General features: G+C 40.2%; 1 protein-coding gene across 5 annotated transcripts in view; it reads right to left on the reverse strand.

Annotated features, from left to right (window-relative positions):
• tbc1d22a (TBC1 domain family, member 22a) overlaps positions 1 to 19,615 on the reverse strand; it is a 243,135-nt gene that overhangs the window by 128,448 nt on the left and 95,072 nt on the right. For all 5 annotated transcript variants that reach the window (XM_052034185.1, XM_052034181.1, XM_052034180.1 and 2 more), the window contains one exon: positions 1,784 to 1,890. In XM_052034185.1, the coding sequence (XP_051890145.1) occupies positions 1,784 to 1,890 (107 nt within the window). The remainder of the gene's footprint in view (positions 1 to 1,783; positions 1,891 to 19,615) is intronic.

Consider the following 19,615-nt stretch of genomic DNA (forward strand, 5'->3'; position numbering starts at 1 on the left):
GTCAGTAGTAAGGAAGGCAATTGCAATGTTAGCATTCATTTTGAGAGGACTAGAATTAAAAAAGCAAGGATGTAATACTGAGGCTTTATGAGGCATTGTTCAGACCACATTTGGAGTATTTGTGAGCTGTTTTGGGCCCCATATCTAATGATGAATGTGCTGGCATTGGAGAGGGTCCAGAGGTTGTTTACAAGTATGATTCCAGGAATGAAAGGGTTAACATATGAGGAGCATTTGATGACTCTGGGCCTGAACTCGCTGGAGTTTAGAGGGATGGGGGGGGGGGGGGGGGGGAATCTCATTGAAACCTACCGAATATTGAAAGGCCTGGATAGAGTGAACGTGGAGAGGATGTTTCCAGTTGTGGGAGAGTCTAGCATCAGAGGGCACAGTCTCAGAACAGAAGGGTGTCCTTTTAGGACAGAGATGAGGAGGAATTTCTTTAGTCAGAGGGTAGTGAATCTGTGGAATTCATGGCCTCCACAGCCATATGTAGCAGCCAAGTCATTGGGTATGCTTGAGGCGGAGGTTGATAGGTTCTTGATTAGTAAGGGCGTCAAAGGTTACGGGGAGAAGGTAGGAGAATGAGTTGAGAGGGAAAAATAAATCAGCCATGATCAAATGGTGGAGCAGACTCGAAGGGCCAAGTGGCCTAATCCTGCTCCTATATCTTGTAATCCTATGGACTGAAAGCTGACAGACACTGTTTCATGAGAACAACCTCAACAATGCTGATGGCAAGAAGATCTCATGCTTCCACACCAGTAACCACATAATCTCAGGAACTACTACTAAAGAGACAGTTGTGTTGGAGAAAATGGAATTCTGAAATTATTATTTCTGAAATATCTGAAATTGAGCATAAAAATTAGGTACCAATGCCAGAGATTATAATAGATTTGTATGCTCTTAAAATCAAAGTTATAACTTAATCAACAAATATAACATTTTTAGTACTTCCAACTGCGAGGAGAGTGTGTAAAAGATTGATGTCAAATCAGTTTTTCTGTGCTGATTGCACAGGGCATGGCTGCAGCAGTACATCCACCAGAGAAACTGGTTAAACTTGTCAAGATAATGTCAGTGTTAATTCTCATGTAGTGGACACCAGAAGTCAGAATTAGGTTCATAGAATAATGAAAGAAAATGCTGACAAGTTTCACTGTCATTCCAATGAACATTTACAAGGTGAACTGAAGCTATCAATCAGACCAAGTTGTTCCCAAAATATTTAATGGGCATTGAATCCTAAAATATAGCAAAATTCAAGACAAACCACATTAAGTGTAGGACTGAATTTCTATATCAGAATTCTCAAAAACAAATATTTTCCATTAAAACAACCATATCAAAAAGGGATTCTCCTGATACCCTGAAAAATATTTTCGATGTGCCTATTTAATTGTTAATTTAACTTCAAAGCATACAACAATACAGAGAAGTTTAAAGGTTAAAATGTTGTCATAACTTGAAAGGATTCAATCAAATTTACTGACACCAGTCACTTAGCATTTTTAGAAAATAAAATGTATATTTCATTCATTATCCCACAGGAGGGGATAGAAAACACCAGTTTCAGCATTTCACGATAACGTGACAACCTGAATCTCCATACAGAAAACCAAATACATTTATCATGCCCCTCATTATCATGCATCCAGTGACTGTAAGGAATAAGGACCTCCCAATTTCTGCAGGTTCATTTACTGCCACCACAAGATATTTTCAAGTATGAAATTCATCAGTTATTCTCACTAATACAGGACAGGAGATGTCAATTTACCTGAATGCCATCAAGTAATTTGCTCATGCACCAGAAACTATCAGCTTCAATGTTCTGCAACACTTCATCAGACAAACTGGAAACGTCAAAATTTTCCACCTCTCCTTCTGCAGAGGGAAAACAACCAAAATCACAGGAGGTCTACAAAAATTTATAATACACTTGAAATTAAAGAAACCGCTCAAGATACAGATGTACCCTTCATAAAATTATTCAATTGTTAAATTATCCTAAGTTACTTAATTCATCTGGTAAAGTGAAAATAATGAAAAACCAAAGCAAATTGTGCAATGTATTTTCAGTCACAGAGTGATACAGGACAGATAAAGGCCCTTTGGCCCACCAACTCTGTACTAACCATCAAGCACCCATTTGTACTCACACACTAATCCCATTGTTTTCTCTCCACATACCCATCAACTATCCCAGATACAAATACTCACCTATACACTGATGCCAATTTATTAGTGGCCAATCCGTACATTGTTGGATGTGGGAGGAAACTGGAGCACCCAGAAAAAACCCACATGATCACAGGGTGAACATGCCAACTCTAAACAGACAGTACCAGAGGCCAGGATTGAACCCAGGTGCTTGACGGTGGGTTGGGGACAAAATTGGACAAGGGGCCTGTTTCTGTCTGTACAATTCTATGCTCTATAACTCTTATTAGATCAGCTTCAAGTTTCCAAATTCAGGGGAATACAAGTCATGGTAAGTAACTATAGTACACTTCAACAGTACTACATTGGCTTTGGCATGTCCTGGTGTTGTAAAAAGGTGTAATGTAAACACATCCTTCTTACAACCAGTTGCCGCAACTTCTCTCCAAATCCTCAAGCTGTATCACACATTAAGGTCATTTTCCCTGAAATTTGGCACCATAAGTTGAACAATGTAATCCAGATGACTTTGTTCACTGGTGCTCATAATGTGATCTCCTCTACAATGAGGAAGCCAAATGCAAACTGGGTGATCACTGTTGCAACATGTAAACATTACCTTTATTCAAGATTTAGCTCATCTTAATTTGATCCTCAGGGGCAACCCTGAGCTTCCAGTTGCCAGTCATTTTAGTTCTCTATGCCACTTCCACCCTGAATTAATACCCTTCAGTTCCATGTTCCAATGAGGGCCACCATAAGCCTATGGAACAAAATTTCATCTACCAATCCCCAAGTCAACAATTCACTTTCTCTGTTTGTGCCAGAGCTGGCCAGTCCTGCTGCAAGTTTAGCATCTGTGATGTTAACTCCCCACAGATTCTTCTTGAACTGTTGGGCGTTTCTCTCCCTCTCTTTCATTAACCTGACAGCTTTATGAATAGTGTATCACCAAAGTAGTCTTGGCTTCGCCTTAGCCTTATTCGTCCCTCCCCTACCCCACTCTGCAACTTCAAATGTGAGATAGTGAAAAAATAAGTCAATTTTATGAAGAAACTGGAATGTCAGCTCTGCTTCCCTTTCCACAGATGCTGCCTGCCCTGCTGAACACTTCCACCATTTTCTGCTTTCATTTCACATTTCCAGAGTTTCCAGTTTGTTCATTTCCACTTTGTGTCCCAGACTCTATTGAAATGTTGCATCAATTCTTCCAATTTGTATTTCAAGCCTCTTGAGAGGAAGGCAAACATTTCATCAGCCTCTGTGATTACTTGTGTACCTATATTGCCACTTTGTGAGATTTATGTATGTTGATGACCAAAACACCCTCTACTGTGGACTACCTCTATTAGAATAAAATATAATGTGATCCCAACATCTTTCTCAGGGTCCGTGCCCTCACATTTCCAAACAATTAAGTTAATCTCCCCAGGTTTTAAGAGCCTTATTCTGTTATAATTTCCTACTCCAATCTGCACATCTTCTTCTGGACCTTCCAGCATCCGTTTAAAAAAAAAATTCTTTCCCTGTCCACCATCCGCACCCCCCAAACAGCCTTGTAAAATTATCACTTTCAAAGCCATAATTCCAGAATCTAAAGTTAAACTTTGCACTCGATCTCTTAGAGTACAATGTCAAAAACTGATTTGCTTGTTTTCAATTGACAAGTTCAAATAGCCTAAATGAACTGGCGAAACATGCAGTTGGAATCCGAATAAAGAACTATAATGGTTAAATTAGTAACCAAATGTTGAATGAAACCCAGCAAATGCTATGCTGTTGAGATCACATCAGCCACAACAAGCCAATTGTAATACATGTTTTTGTTTGGAAAAAAAATCACCATTCTCTGAACTTTACCCTGAAGGCTTTTAAAAATAATTCACATGCACAAAGGAAAATAACAGTGCAGGAGGTAGCCATTTGGTCTGCAAGAGATGAAAGTAACCAAGCATGTAAATCATATAAACAATTTTTTATATTTATGCAAAATATCATAAAGTGAAGTATTTTTAAAGCTACTCAGGTACATACTATCTGATCACAGTACTAGAGACATCAACTTTCAATCCTGTGCCATGATTTACGTTGAGAACATATACCATCAAAATATTATCTTGCATATTTGGAAGGGCACTTGCATTTTACACAATATATCAGGCCAATAAAGTATTTGTGTCTACTGTCAAAGTAACACAATCAAAAGAACAACTTATTCAATACTACCCCACAAGTAACATACAATATCATTTTGTCAGAAATCATGATTCATGGCCAATTCTAGTGCACTGATAACTGTGCAAAATTAATGCATGGTACTCATCAAGTCATTAATTTATGACATCTTGAGAGCTTCCAACCTCCTGCTGAATTATCAGAGTACATTTTTATCATGTAGCGCTCACAAGGCACTTGCATATTTCTGTGAAATATTAACAATAAAGCTAGTATTCCATCACATCCACCTTAACAATATTTCCTTAGAACTAGCAGAATGGCATCATGCCATGGCTGATTCCAGGTTCTTTCACATGCCTTTCAGTTGAAGATGCAATTCAAAAGGATCAGCTAAATATGGCCAATGACACTTCCACACAAAAAAACCCAAGTCCTTTGAAAACAGAGAAAAAAGATTTAAGTGCATCATGTGCTCAGATGGGGAAGAAGACATGTTGCTATGAATATTACTTCTTTAATAATATACACCAATTTCCGAATTGCAGTAGGCTTTAAAGATGAGCAGGGCTCACTGGACAAGGCTGCCCTGTAACTGCTTCCCTTGGCTTCTTTTGACAGTTCCATTCAAACCAAGAAGCGACAAACTCAAAGCAAAATCATTGACCCTGCCTTTATGTCCACAACTTGGGAAATGAAACCAGAATGCAATCAGAGATCCATGCATTCTCTGGAAACAGAACCATTTGTTGTTACCATGCATCACCAGCAAATGATGAGTTTCCATCAGGTTGCAGCTCTCAGGCCACAAACTACTGACTCCTTTTCTTCAAAATGCAAGTGTGTGTGAGGCTGTGGGGTGGGGAGGGGGTAGGCAGGGGAAAAGAGGACACAACCTTGGCTCCTCTCTGCTAAATTATTTTTTATTTCACTGTAAACAACAATTGAAGTAATCCAATAAACTAAGAACCTTTAACAAAAACAAAAAGCTTCATTTTTTTTTTGACATTTATGTTTCAGAAGACAATAACTTAAATGGACCAGAATGCTGGCAATCCCACATCAAACTGCTGTGCCCGTATGTTGCGGTCCAGCAACAGAGCGCAAACTTCTCTAAGTAGCCAGCAGTCACTTTGGGGCCAGCAGTTACACTGGGGAATGCATCTGCTGAACCTGCACCAAGTTATCCCTGGTGCAGACACAGCATTTGAATGTGTGGTAATGGCTGCTGGATCGAAGGGCAACTATAAGGCAATTTGCATTACTTTTGAATTAATCATTTAATTTATTGCTTTGCATTATTTAAAAATTTTCAGTTAATTTTAAGTAATTAAAAATCAGTTAAAAACAATATCTAGTTAAGAAAAAGAGAGAGGTGTATAGCAGGTATAGGCAACTAGGAACAAATGAGGTACTTGAAGAGTATAGAAAAAGTAAGAAAATACTAAAAAAGGAAATCAGGAAGGCAAAAAGGAGACATGAGGTTGCTTTGGCAGATAATGTGAAGGTAAACCCGAAGGGTTTCTACAAGTATATTAAGAGGATAGTAAGGGACAAAATTGGTCCGCTAAAAGATCAGAGTGGTTGTCTATGTGTGGAGCCTCAGGAGATGGGGGAGATCTTAAACAGTTTTTTTGCATCAGTATTTACTCAGAAAACTGGCATAGTGGATATGGAAGGAAGGAAAACAAGCAATAGTGTCATGGAACATATAGAGATTAAAGAGGAGGAGGTGCTTGCTGCCTTACAGCGAATAATGGTAGATAAATCCACCGGGCCTGACAAGATATTTCCTCGGACATTGAGAGAGACGAGTGTAGAAATTGCAGGGGCCCTGGCAGATATATTTAAAATGTCCTTAGCCACGGGTGCGGTGCTGGAGGGCTGGAGGGTAGCTCATGTAGTTCCGTTGTTCAAAAAAGGCTCTCAAAGTAAACCAGGTAATTACAGGCCAGTGAGCCTGACATCAGTAGTAGGTAAATTATTGGAAGGTGTTCTGAGAGATCGGCTATACAACTACTTGGACAGCCAAGAGCTGATTAGGGATAGTCAGCATGGCTTTGTGCATGGTAGATCGTGTTTAACGAATCTTGTAGAGTTTTTCGAGGAGGTTACCAAGAAAGTAGACGAAGGAAAGGCTGTGGATGTTGTCTAATGGACTTTAGTGAGGCCTTTGACGAGGTCCCACATAGGAGGTTAGTTCAGAAGGTTCAGACACTAGGTATCTATGGAAAGGTTGTAAACTGGATTCGAAATTGGCTGTGGGAGAAGACAGAGAGTGGTAGTGGATAATTGTTTCTCAGAGTGGAAGCCAGTAACTAGTGGTGTGCCTCAGGGATCTGTGCTGGGGCCATTGTTGTTTGTTGTCTATATCAATGATCTAGATGATAATGTGGTAAATTGGATCAGCAAGTTTGCTGATGATACTAAGATTGGAGGCATAGTGGACAGTGAGGAAGGCTTTCAAAGCTTGCAGAGGGATCTGAACCAACTGGAAGAATGGGCCAGAAAACGGCAGATGGAATTTAATGCAGACAAGTGTGATGTGTTGCATTTTGGAAGGACAAATCAAGGTAGGACATACACAGTAAATGGTAGGGCACGAAGGAGTGTGGAGGAACAAAGGGAGCTGGGAGTTCAGATACACAATTCCCTGAAAGTGGAGTCACAGGTAGACAGAGTTGTAAAGACGGCTTTTGGCATCCTAGCATTCATAATCAAAGTATTGAGTATAGGAGTTGGGATGTTATGGTGAGGTTGTATAAGACATTGGTGAGGCCAAATTTGGAGTATTGTGTGCAGTTCTGGTCACCTAACTACAGAAAGGATATTTGTAAGATCGAAAGAGTGCAGAGAAGATTTACTAGAATGTTGCCGGGTCTTCAGGAGTTGAGTTACAGGGAAAGATTGAACAGGTTAGGACTTTATTCCTTGAAGCGTAGAAGAATGAGGGGAGATTTGATAGAGGTTTACAAAATTATGAGGACTATAGACAGAGTTAATGCAAGTAGGCTCTTTCCACCTAGATTAGGAGAGATAAGTACGAGAGGACATGGCTTTAGGGTAAAAGGGGAAAGATTCAGGGGGAACTTCTTCACTCAAAGAGTGGTGGGAGTGTGGAATGGGCTGCCATCTGATGTAGTAAATGCGGGCTCACTCTTAAGTTTTAAGAATAAATTGGATAGATACATGGACGGGAGAGGTCTGGAGGGTTATGGACTGGGTGCAGGTAAATGGGACTAGCGGAATAACATTTCGGCACAGACTAGAAGGGCCGAATGGCCTGTTTTCTGTGCTGTAGTGTTTGATGGTTCTATTAACATTTAATGTTTGAATATTTCTGAATGCTCGGCAGAGTCAGAACTTTTCTATTTCCTGTTACTTCATGAGATGTAGAACAATTCTATACAAACGGGACATCAAAACTATTAAGTTTTCAAATTAATGTAATGATTTTTAACCTTGGACAGCCAGTAATGCCTGGAGTGGGACTTTATTGCCTAGCAAAATCCCTTTCCGTACACATCAGCATTACATCACTTGAGGCCCAGATCTATACAGTTTTAACTCCGCAAGTGTTACATAAATCAGTAGGGAGCACAGGCTACTGACTTCTTGCAGAAAGATCAAGCCCAATAATGAGTGGCACAGTGACACAGCTACAGAGCTACTCCTCAACAGCTCCTGCGACCTGGGTTCAGTCCTGGACTCTGGTTCTATCTTTGTCCAATTTGCACATTCTCCCTTTGATTGCAAAGGTTTCTCCAGGGTGATCCAGTTTCCTCTCATATCTCAAAGATGGCTGGTTGGTTGGTTAATTGGCTACTCAAAATTTCCCCTAATGTGCAGGTGAGTGGTAGCTTCCAGAGGGAGTTGATGGGAATGGGCTGAGAATAGGTTACAGGTAAACTAGTGGGAGAATGGGATTATTCTGTGAACCAGAATGAACTCTGAGAAAATATGGCCATGGATTGCATTCATGACTCATAGAAAATCATTATAGCAACGTAAATATGCTATTGCCTTTAAAAGTAACTCACACAGACCAAACTACACTACTGAAAGGTCCGACTCTAAATGATTGACTGTGCCTCCTTGGCACTGATTCTTTAACCAGCTGACATCCAAATCCAGGGAATAAAGCCCTGTGATCTTCTAACCTTGCTTTTGCAGTTTGGATATTATTTTGATAAAGTATTAGCTCAACTCCCTCTATCTAATACATCCTTCCTAAATTTCCTTTCCTAATGAAAGCGAAGTGCCACCTTGGGTGGATCATATGCAGACTTGGAAAACAAAAATAAAACTAAATGAAACCTTATTGCTGAGCTCAAAAATACTGACAATGCAAACACAATATGAGTAATTAAGGATCCCTTCCACCATGAAAAATCATATCAACAGAACACAGGTCGTACCGCATGATTGAACACCAGCTGATCTTTTTGCAGTGTTAGTTTTACTTTCTCCACTCCATTTCACAGTTAGGTTGCTGCTATTGAAGACTGGTGTTCCCTGCTCTGATTTGCACTGTGAGCCTCATGGGCCTGTGAAAGAGTCACTGTGTCAATGACACAAGTACTCACTCTTTTGAATGAAATTCTCCAGTGGATGCCTTGCTTCTAGCTGTGGTATTGAAGAACAAACTACTGGTAATGACATAAATTATCAGCCCTGTCAGCTGCACTTAGCTATTGCACGGTATTATCTATAAGACAGAGCTAAATGACAGCTATTTAGTTGTGTTCCAAATGAATAAAATTCTCAATAATTCCAATGATTAATTTCAATACTGCAAACACATCCCAAATCAATGTTTTGCCAAACAAAAATTCAGCAAAACATCCCATTTAACAAGGGCAAGAAAAATGGTACTGAAGTCCGGCTTTCTCCTACCTCATCCTTTGCTGACTGTGGCTAGCAATTCTGAAATAAAATTGCCTACATCTAGCCATTCACATTAAGTCAGTGCTGGACCTTGGCACGTGTTGACCATCCACATTCAGTGGGCCAAACCTGTAGGGGCTGTGAAGCTGTGCCACTGGCCTGTAAGTGGAATCTAAAAAGGGCCAGTACTAATGACATCTTCCAGCAATACGTTGGGGGTGGGTGGGGGGAGGGAAGGAAGGGTGTGGTGGTGGAACATTAGATCTTGGGCTAGTCAGAGTTTGTGACCCCCAGTGATATCAATGGGGAGTACAGGCCAACCGAAAGTAGAGGAAATTAACTGTTTTTTCTTCAAATTATTTTTCATTTAATTAACTAATTATGCTGCTTAACTATTTGTGCTTGTTTTAATTATCTTTATTATTTGCTTCATTTTTAATATACATTTAATAAACACCACCAAACTCTGAGACCTGGGACTTAACACCTCCCTCTGTAACTGGATCCTTGACTTCCTGACCAACAGACCGCAATCAGTGAGGATAAGCAGCAACACATCCGGCACAATTATTCTCAACACTAGTGCCCCACAAGGCTGCATCCTCAGCCCCCTACTCTACTTCATATACATTCATGTCTGCATGGCCAGATTCTGCTCTAACTCCGTCTACAAGTTTGCAGATGATACCACTGTAGTGGGCTGTATCTCAAATAACAATGAGTCAGAGTACAGGAAGGAGATAGAGAGCCTCGTGACACAGTGTCATAACAATAATCTTTCCATCAATGTCAGCAAAACAAAAAAGCAGGTCATTGACTTCAGGAAGGGTTGGGGGGTGGGGGGTGCGCGGTAGACATGCACCTGTCTACATCAATGGTGCTGAGGTTGAGAGAGTTGAAAACTCTCCTAGGAGTGAACATCAATAGCCTGTCCTGGTCCAACCACACAGATGCCACAGCTAAGAAAGCTCACCAGCATCTCTACTTCTTCGAGAGGCTGAAGAAATGCGGCATGTCCCCTTTGAGTCTCACCAATTTTTATCCATGCACCAATGAAGCATCCGATCTGGATGCATTATGGCTTGATATGGCAACTGCTCTGCCCAGGACCACAAAAAAACTGCAGAGAGTTGTAGACACAGCCCAACACATCATAGAAACCTGCCTCCCCTCCACGGACTCCGTCTATACTTGCTGCCTCGGTACAGCAGCCAGCATAATCAAAGACCCCACCCACCTGGAATATTCTCCCTTCTCCCATCATGCAGAAGATCCGAAAGCCTGAAAGCAGTACCACCAGGCTCAAGGACAGCTTCTATCCCACAGTTACAAGACTATTGAATGGTTCCCTAGTGTGATAAAATGGCCTCTTGACCTCACAATTTACCTCCTTATGACCTTGCACCTTATTATCTGCCTGCACTTTCTCTGTAGCTGTGACATTTTACTCTGCACTCTGTATTGTACCTTGTGCTACCTCAATGCACTGTGTAATGAATTGATCTGTATGAACAGTATGCAAGACAAGTTTTTCCACTGTACCTCGGTACATGTGACAATAATAAATCAATTCCAATTCCATTTCTTTTACACCTCAAAATCAGGAACATTTAAAAAAAATTAAATCCATAACTGCTTTGACAGCAAAAGATCCATCCCCAACTTTGCACTTAATTGAATCCTCCTGGGGATTTTCAAGAGCAGGTCTTCGACATTACATTGCCCTGATACTCAATCACTACGCAGACCTTGCTGCCCAAGTTAAGGGTGGAGGGCCCCGCGAGTTCCCCACTCTGCACTCAACTCATTTAGGCAGGCAGGTACTGCAGACAGTGAGCCAGTCAGTGTCATTGTCCAACCACATGATTAGGAAGAGTTGAGGACCAAAAATATTAAATCCATTACAGTATACCAACACATCAGAATCATTTTCTGCAGTGATCTTCATCAGACAATCTTTCAGTATAACCAAAAAAATGCCCATCCATTTCACTCACTCCTTTCATCACAACTCTTTGCACTGTTCCTATTCACCAGTGGTTGATGCTGCTCCCAGCATTGAAAGATGTACCATTCCACGCATTCCTAGAACATCCATTCTCAAGTATGCTCCTTTATTTGTGCCTGAGCCCTAACGTCCTTAGTTTCAGACAACTTCACCATTATCTAGTCCTCAAGTGTAGTCCAGCTCAATGCTACAACTCTACACTTTCCAGCCCCATCTCCTCTTCATCCTGAGGTTGCTGGTTCTTTGTACAAATGGTGGTGGTAGGGTAGGGTCATGTGTGCCAATCCACTTGATGGGGATTGTTCCAGTGCCAAATTTAAAAGGTCCAAATATTCCTAGTTGTAGGGATTTGTCTCATTCAGGATGACTCAACAACTCACAGGCGAGATGAAAATGCATCTCCAGTCAGGTCCAACGTATCAGCTGTACAATTGACACCTTCACGCCAGAGTAAAGGAAACTCCAGAGTCAGCCTATGCTACTGATCCAAATTTATCCAGTAATAATTAGTTTCAATAAACATCGAGGACTGGGTTCAGTTGAAATGCTCCTATTTTCAATACCATACAGGACACAGCAGCCTGCTGGATAGGCACCTCATCCTCAACCACTCACTCCACCACTGAAGCACAGTAGCAGCAGTTTGCACCATCTATGGACTATGGTAACTCACCAAGTTTCCTTAGAGAGCACCTTCCAAACTGAAGACCTTTACCAGCTAGAAGGACAAGAGCAGCAAAAACACAGGAATACCACCACCTGGACGTTGCCTTCCAAGCAACACACCATCCTGACATGGAAATATATCATCATTTCATCAAAATCACTGGGTCCAAATCCTGGAACTCTCTCCTGAACAGCATTGTGGGTATACCTACACCTCCAGGACTGCAGTGGTTGTAAAAGTCAGCTCACCACCCCCTTCTCAATGGCATCTAGGGATGGACAATTAAAAGCTGGCTCAGTCTGCAAAGCCCAAATCTGTTGAATGAATATAAAAACTGTCAAAACTGGGTGTACCTATTTATTCATGAAAAGTACCACTGTTAACAACTGTAATCCATCTTAGAATGAGAGGACCAAAAAGAATTTTACTTTCATATGATCAAAAACACTTCAAAATAAAAAATCCATGCAAAAACAAAAAGGTAGCAAGTGCAGGAATCTGAAAACAGAGAATGCTGGGACAAATCAGCAGGGCAGGCATAAATGGTTTCCATGCAAGATACAGTATCTTTTATCAAAAAATATTTGAAGTTAAAATGTTCGCCCATGAAAGGAACAATGTGAATTTTTACAGCAGCTTTCACATCCACAAGGTCCAAGGTGCTCAGGTGAAATTCCAAATTAGCATATATAAGAAAAAATACATCAGCCAATTCGCACTTCTTCGAATGATTCATATCATTTGATTTAGATTCACTGCTTGCCAGGAATGGAAACAGATTTAAGTGTAATTTTCAAAAGCAATTTGAAAAAATGCTTCAATGAGGAAATGTTGCAGGGCTTTGGCAACAGAGTAGGTGAATGGATGTAACCACGGAGTAAGCCCAGCACAGTCGGCCGAACAGCTTCCTTCCATGCTATCAATTAATTATATCCAGCAATATATGGGGACCTTAGTCTATTGCACTAAAGCTGCAGCACGTTCTATATGATACTGAATTATCAACAGGATCATGTGGACAGTAATTTGAAGTAGTGCTAGATTCTATGACTTCTTGATACGACCATCATCAGCTGATTAGTAGACTCAATAGTGCGGTTATGCGTAAATCTTTATTTTGCCAACATCTGCAGAATCATATGCAAATTGTTTAAAAGGACAGTCATGAAATTTCACAAAGTATGTGCCTAAACTCTCATAAAAACACAAAAATATTACTCCAAATTTCACTGCTGTGTCACATTCTGCTCTGACATCAAGATACACAATGTGTGGTAGAATAAAGCCAATATGTCAAGCTATGAATTGTTAGGCAATGGTAGAATTTATCTGTGTATCGTCAGAAAATTTGGGATTGCTGTGTAAATAGGCTAGTCCTGAACTTGCTGAATCCTCTACATTGGGGTTTTCCTCACTGTCCTCCAGTATCGGAGATCCGTGGATTGCAGCACAAACTTTATGGAGTTCCTCAGTGATTCTGCTGGGAATGCTCACCCAACTCAATGCTCACCAGGTTAAGCCAGATACAGGTTCCCTGAGCCCATCTGCAAAAAGTCTAACTGATATTTTTCATAGCTGTTAATTTATATGTTATATTTCATTGAGTTTAATTAAATGATTCTTAATTTTTGTTTTCTCTTAAATGTTTTAATTTTTAGGTTCTAACTAATCCAGTAATTTTTGAATACCTTTGAATGTTTCTGAATTTCAAAGCCATATTTCCATTATTGGTATTGATATTGGTATTGGTTTATTATTGTCTCTTGTACTGAGGTACAGTGAAAAACTTGTCTTGCAGACCAATCCTACAGGTCAATTCATTACACAGTGCAGTTACATTGAGTTAGTACAGAATGCATTGAGGTAGTATAGGTAAAAACAATAACAGTACAGAGTAAAGTGTCACAGCTACAGAGAAAGTGCAGTGCAATAAGGTGCAAGGTCACAACAAGGTAGGTTGTGAGGTCAGAGTCTATCTCATCGTATAAGGGAACTGTTCAATAGTCTTATCACAGTCGGGTAGAAGCTGTCCTTAAGTCTGATGGTACGTGCCCTCAGGCTCCTGCATCTTCTACCCGATGGAAGAAGAGAGAATGACCCGGGTGGGTGGGATCTTAAAGCAATACATCAAATCAAAACTGAGAAAATAAAAATAATTAACCCAAGTATAGTTTACAAGCATCTCTAAATTATCATTAAAGAGAGAAATTTTTATACCACATTACTTTGTTTCCTTCAAGAATACAAGACACTGTCAGAAATGCAATGTTGTTGAATCCACTGCAATAAAACCCCTGACATTACCAGCTATTCTGAAATGTTTCGCAATGTTCTCAAATAAATGCAAACATTAAACTAAATTACCAAAAAGCAAATGAAGGCATTCTATAGCATGTTGTTTTGATAAATTAAGTGTAAATATTACATTTTCCTCAATGTCTTCTGCACTGAGGTATTAAAGTATTCATATGCTAAATGAAACAATGTGATCTATGTTGTGATTTATTTGCTTTGTTACAAAGTCTGACTGTCAAAGATTAATTTTCATGTTGCTTCTCTGTACTTGAAGAGATCATTTCCCTGGGGTGGATGCTATTTAATGACAAGTGCTGCCACTAATTACCCACATCTCATCAGCAAAGCCTACATAATTAGAAAAGTTATCATGCTGACCTCATACACAACTACAGAACAGCTTTACGGTGACTTTAAACTGTAATGCTATCATATGACCATGGCCTTGAAAATAAAATAGGACAACAAATATGCCACAGTCGAAGTCAACAGTCATGTATTCTGAATGGTTTTATTGCAACTGACGTAGTGTTTCTCAAGTACCTGAAAGAGAAGTAATTGGATATGCACCATCCACTTGATTAAAATAAAGGTCAAAGGAGGAAGGTAACCTATTGACAAACATTCTTATTTAATTCATAACAGGATTTTACCATAGTAACAATGTAAAAGTGGAAAATCCTGGGAATTTAAGACCCTTAAAGAAGCCAGTGGACACATGTGACCATACCAAAAAAAATTGGGCACTGGACTGATTTCTGCTAATTTATTAGTGCAGAAAATTACAAATGAGCTAACTTATGTCACACTGTACTACAGAATACAATTTCAGTGCTTCATTCATTCAGCTGCCAGAGTACAAACACCGATTATTTCACATACACTGGGCATATTAAAGCCCTGGTTAGGAATGAGTTCTAATAAATGATCACAAAGATCTAGATTATAGTATAACAAATGAAAGAGGATTATTTTCCTTAAGTTTCCATGCATTTAATTACCTTTCTATCATCTCAAATTGTTTTTCCACAAGTGTTGTATTTACTACATATGCCAGAGAAAAATGACTTTAAAGAGATAAAGCTTTATGTTTATTATCCAATCATCATACGTCTAGTTGATTCTTGCTTCAAATAACTCATGTACAAACTATTTTCTTGCAAAAAGTCATGCTCTTGTACCTCAGGATACAATATTGATAAAGCAGCACTATGGAAGTGATCAACAAACATGATATTTCTGCAATCAAGTAGAAGATAATACTGCAGTACATAATAACCTATTCAGTCCTTGGTGATCTCTTTTAAAGCCCATTCTATATTAATGAAAGACATTTGCTTTACTCAGATTGCAAACTTCAAACTATCATCTAATGCTTAAAAGATATTTCCAAAAAATATGCCAAAAGGAAAAAAATCAAAGTTAATGGAATTACTCGTCACTACGAGTTACACTGATTCTTGGTGCTGTATTCATCACTACTTCCACCAGAGGGTGCTCACATCAGATCATTTCTGGAGAAGCTGCAAAGTAATTACTGAGTGCTAATTTTATAAGATGCTCGATTTTACAGGATCAACAGAAATGCAAATACCAGCAAGAAGCTACTGTTAAAAGTAACTTTTCCCAAAATTCAATAGGAGAAAAACGGCTTTTCAGTTGCAAATCCAACACAAATTGTGCAGAAACATCTTAAATAATATAGAACAGAAATATACTGTATACTTAACACCATTGTTGCTTTCTCCAGTATGCAGTTTATTTGTTAAGCAGTGACCATCTAAAATGAATCTGAAAGTGCCTTTTAGTTGTTTAGATACATTTTCATTGGAAAGAGCAAAAAAAATAAGAGATTGGAAGTTACACCATCACGGGAGCAAGGGAATAGCATCTGATAAATGAAAAAAAAATCATCTATGACTAAATTTGTTAACAGACTACTCTTAATAGTGCACTTAATCCAGAAAAATATTGCAGGATGCTTCGACAGAGACATAACAATACAAAGTCCTTGCCAACACAGGAAGAAATAGAAAGACAGATAGCTAAAAGCAAAGTCAAAGAGATGCTTTTTGTAGCTATTAAACAAGGAGGAGGTGGTTAAGTGAAGGGATTTAAGGCCCAGATGGATCAAACCACAGCTATATCCCAATGAACAGGGAATTCCAGAAGTCGCAAGATATTTCCAGAAAAGATGCAGAAGCATTACAGCTTTAATTTTATGATGCACCCTTTGTGGTTATTCTTAAATGATAATTCTAAACAAAAATTTTAATCCCTGAAAGCTTAATGAGTATACAATGTGGCAACCAGCCAAATAGAACAGAAAGATAGCACAAGTAATTGCCAACACAACTGGGTCTTAATTGTGGGATTCCAGTTGGCCCTTGTGGGACATTGGAAAAATTTTGCCAGCAATCTTCACATAACTCCTCGTTCACTGAATTGCAAAGAGTGGCACGAACAGAATAGAACACTAACTATGAAAAGAGATCAGGACTGCTGGGATTATATTTGGTAGAGTCAAGCTAATTGAAACAAAATCTTGACAGGAATGGACACACCAGATGCAGGAAAGATGTTCCCAATGATGGGGATGTCCAGAATTAGAGGTCACAGCCTACTAGCAAAAAGTAAACCATTTATTACTGAGATGCAGAGAAGTTTCTTCACCCAAAGAGCAGTGAACTTGTAGAATTAGTCATAGAATCATACAGGACAGAAACAGGGCCTCAGTCCACCATTTCCACAGCAACCATCATGTAACCGGTAATACAAATCCCATTTTCCAACATCTAGGTATCGCTTTCTATGCCTTGGTGATTCAAGTGCTTGCCTAGATGCTTTAATGTTGCAAGAGTGTCTGCCTCCACCATCCCCTCAGGCAGCACATTCCAGATTCCACACTTGCTCTGAGTAACTACAGAGAGGATAGGAGAACTCAAGGACAAAGGAGGATATTAATGCCTGTAGTAAGAGGAAACTGGTGAGGTCCTAAATGTATACTTCACATCAGTATTTCCCAAACAGAAGGACATGGAGGATAGCAAGCTCAGGGAGGGTTATGCTGATATCAAGATGATGGTGGTGTTGGGTGACTTTAAGAACATTAAGCTGGACAAGTCCCAGGGCCTGATGAGATCTATCCCTGGTTATTGAGAGACAGAGAGAGGAAATTGCTGGAGCCATGACCGAGATCTTTGTATCCTCTTCTTAGCCACAGGTGAGGTCCCAGAAGACCGGAGAGTAGCCATAGAGCTATATAACAAGGAAAACAACCCCTTCAGCCCAACCCATCCAAGCCAATCAAGTAGCCTGAGCTAGTCCCATTTATAGAGTCACAACAATACAGCACAGATACAGACCCTTCGGCCCAATGAGCCAATGACGGAGCCCACCTAGCTAGTCCCAATTTCCTGTGTTCAGCCTATATATCTCTAAGCCCTGCCCCTCCATGTACCTATCCCAAGTGCTTCTTAAACTATACTATTGTACCTGCCTCAACCACTTCCTCTGGCAGCTTGTTCCATATCCTCACCACCCTCTGTGTGAAAAAGTTGCCCCTCAGGACCCCTTTAAATCTTGCACCTCTCAACATAAATCTATACCCCCTAGTTTTGGGCTCTCATAATTTTTAAACCCCTCATTCTCCTACATTCCAAGGAATAAAGACCTAGCCTGGCCAACCTCTCCCTATAACTCAGGGCCTCTCGTCCTGGCAACATCTTTGTAAATCTTTTCTGCACTCTTTCCAGTTTAATCACGTCTTTCCTACAACATGGTGACCAAAAGTGTACACAGTACTCCAAGTGCGGCCTCACCAATGACTTGTACAAATGCAACATAATGTCCCAACTAGTATACTCAATGCCCTGACTGAAGGTCAGCGTACTAAACACCTTTTTCACCACCTTGTCTACCTGTGACAGTGACAGTTTGACTTTCCAAAATACATCACCTCACACTTATCTGTATTGAAATCCATTTACCACTCCTTGGCCCACTTCCCCAATTGATCAAGATACCCCTGTAATCTACAATAACCTTCTTCACTATCAAGATACCTAATTTTGTGTCATCCGCAAACTTACGGATCAAGCCTTATGCATTCGCATTCAAATCAATTAATGTGAGTAACAACTAACAAGGGTCCCAACACTGACCCCCCCCTCATCAGACTCTGTCTATCCAAATGCTGGTAGATCTTGTGCCTCAGAATTCCCTCCAGTAACTTCCCCACTGCTGATGTCAGGCTGACCGGCCTGTAGTTCCCTAGCTTGTCCTTGCTACCGTTCTTAAACAAGGGAGTGTTATTAGCCACTTTTCAGTCTTCAGGAAGCTAGCCTGCGTTCAGCCCACATCCCTCTAAACCTTTCCTGTCTACTTACCTATCCAAATGCATTTTAAATGCCGTAACTGTAACTGCCTCTACCACTTACTCCAGCAGCTCATTCCATTTATGCACTACTCAGCATGTGAGAAAGTTGCCCCTCGTGTCACTCTTAAATCTTTCCCCTCTCACTTTAAACCTGTGCCATCTAGTTTTGGATTCCACTATCTTGGGGAAAAGACTGTGGCTATTCACTTTATCTTTACTTTTCATGATTTTATAAACCTCTATGAGGTCACCCCTCGGTCTCCTACACTCGAGGGAAAAAAATCTTAACCTATCCGGCTTCTCCTTATAACTCAAACTACCCACTCCTGGTAACATCAAGTCTTTTTTGTACCCTTTCCAGTTTAATGACATCCTTTCTGAAGTAGGGTGACCAGAATTGCAAGCAATACTCCAAATGTGGCCTCACCAACGCCTTGTACAGCTGTAACATGACATCCCAACTCCTATACTCAGTACCTTGACCAATGAAGGTAAGCATGCCAAACGCTTCCTTCACCAACCTGTCAACCTGAGTCACTACTTTCTAGGAACTGTCTACTTGCTCCCCTAGGTCTCTCTGTTCTACAACACTCCCCAGGGACCTACCATTTACTGTGCCAGTCCTGCCCTTTTTATTCTTACCAAAATACAACACTTCACATTTATCCAAATTAAACTCCATCTGCCATTCCATGGTCCGCTGGCCCAGTTGATCTTGATCCGATTGCAATTTTAGATAACCTTCTTGACTGTCCACCATACCACCAATTTTAGTGCCGTCCACAAATTTCCTAACCATGCCACCTGCCTTCTCATCAAAAATTATTAATATAAATGACAAACCACAGTGGACCCAGCACTGACTCCCGTGGCACACTGCTGGTCACAGGCCTCCAAATTGAAGCTTTACTCTTGTACCTTTTCTTAAATAAAGGCACATCATTGGCTAGAAGACTGGAAGGTGGCTGATGTTTTTCCTTTGTTTCAGGAGGGAAATAGGGACAAACCAGGAAATTATAGGCCTGTGAGCCTTACATCA

Source organism: Pristis pectinata, chromosome 19 (assembly GCF_009764475.1).
Source record: "Pristis pectinata isolate sPriPec2 chromosome 19, sPriPec2.1.pri, whole genome shotgun sequence".
NCBI classification, from domain to species: Eukaryota; Metazoa; Chordata; class Chondrichthyes; order Rhinopristiformes; family Pristidae; genus Pristis; species Pristis pectinata.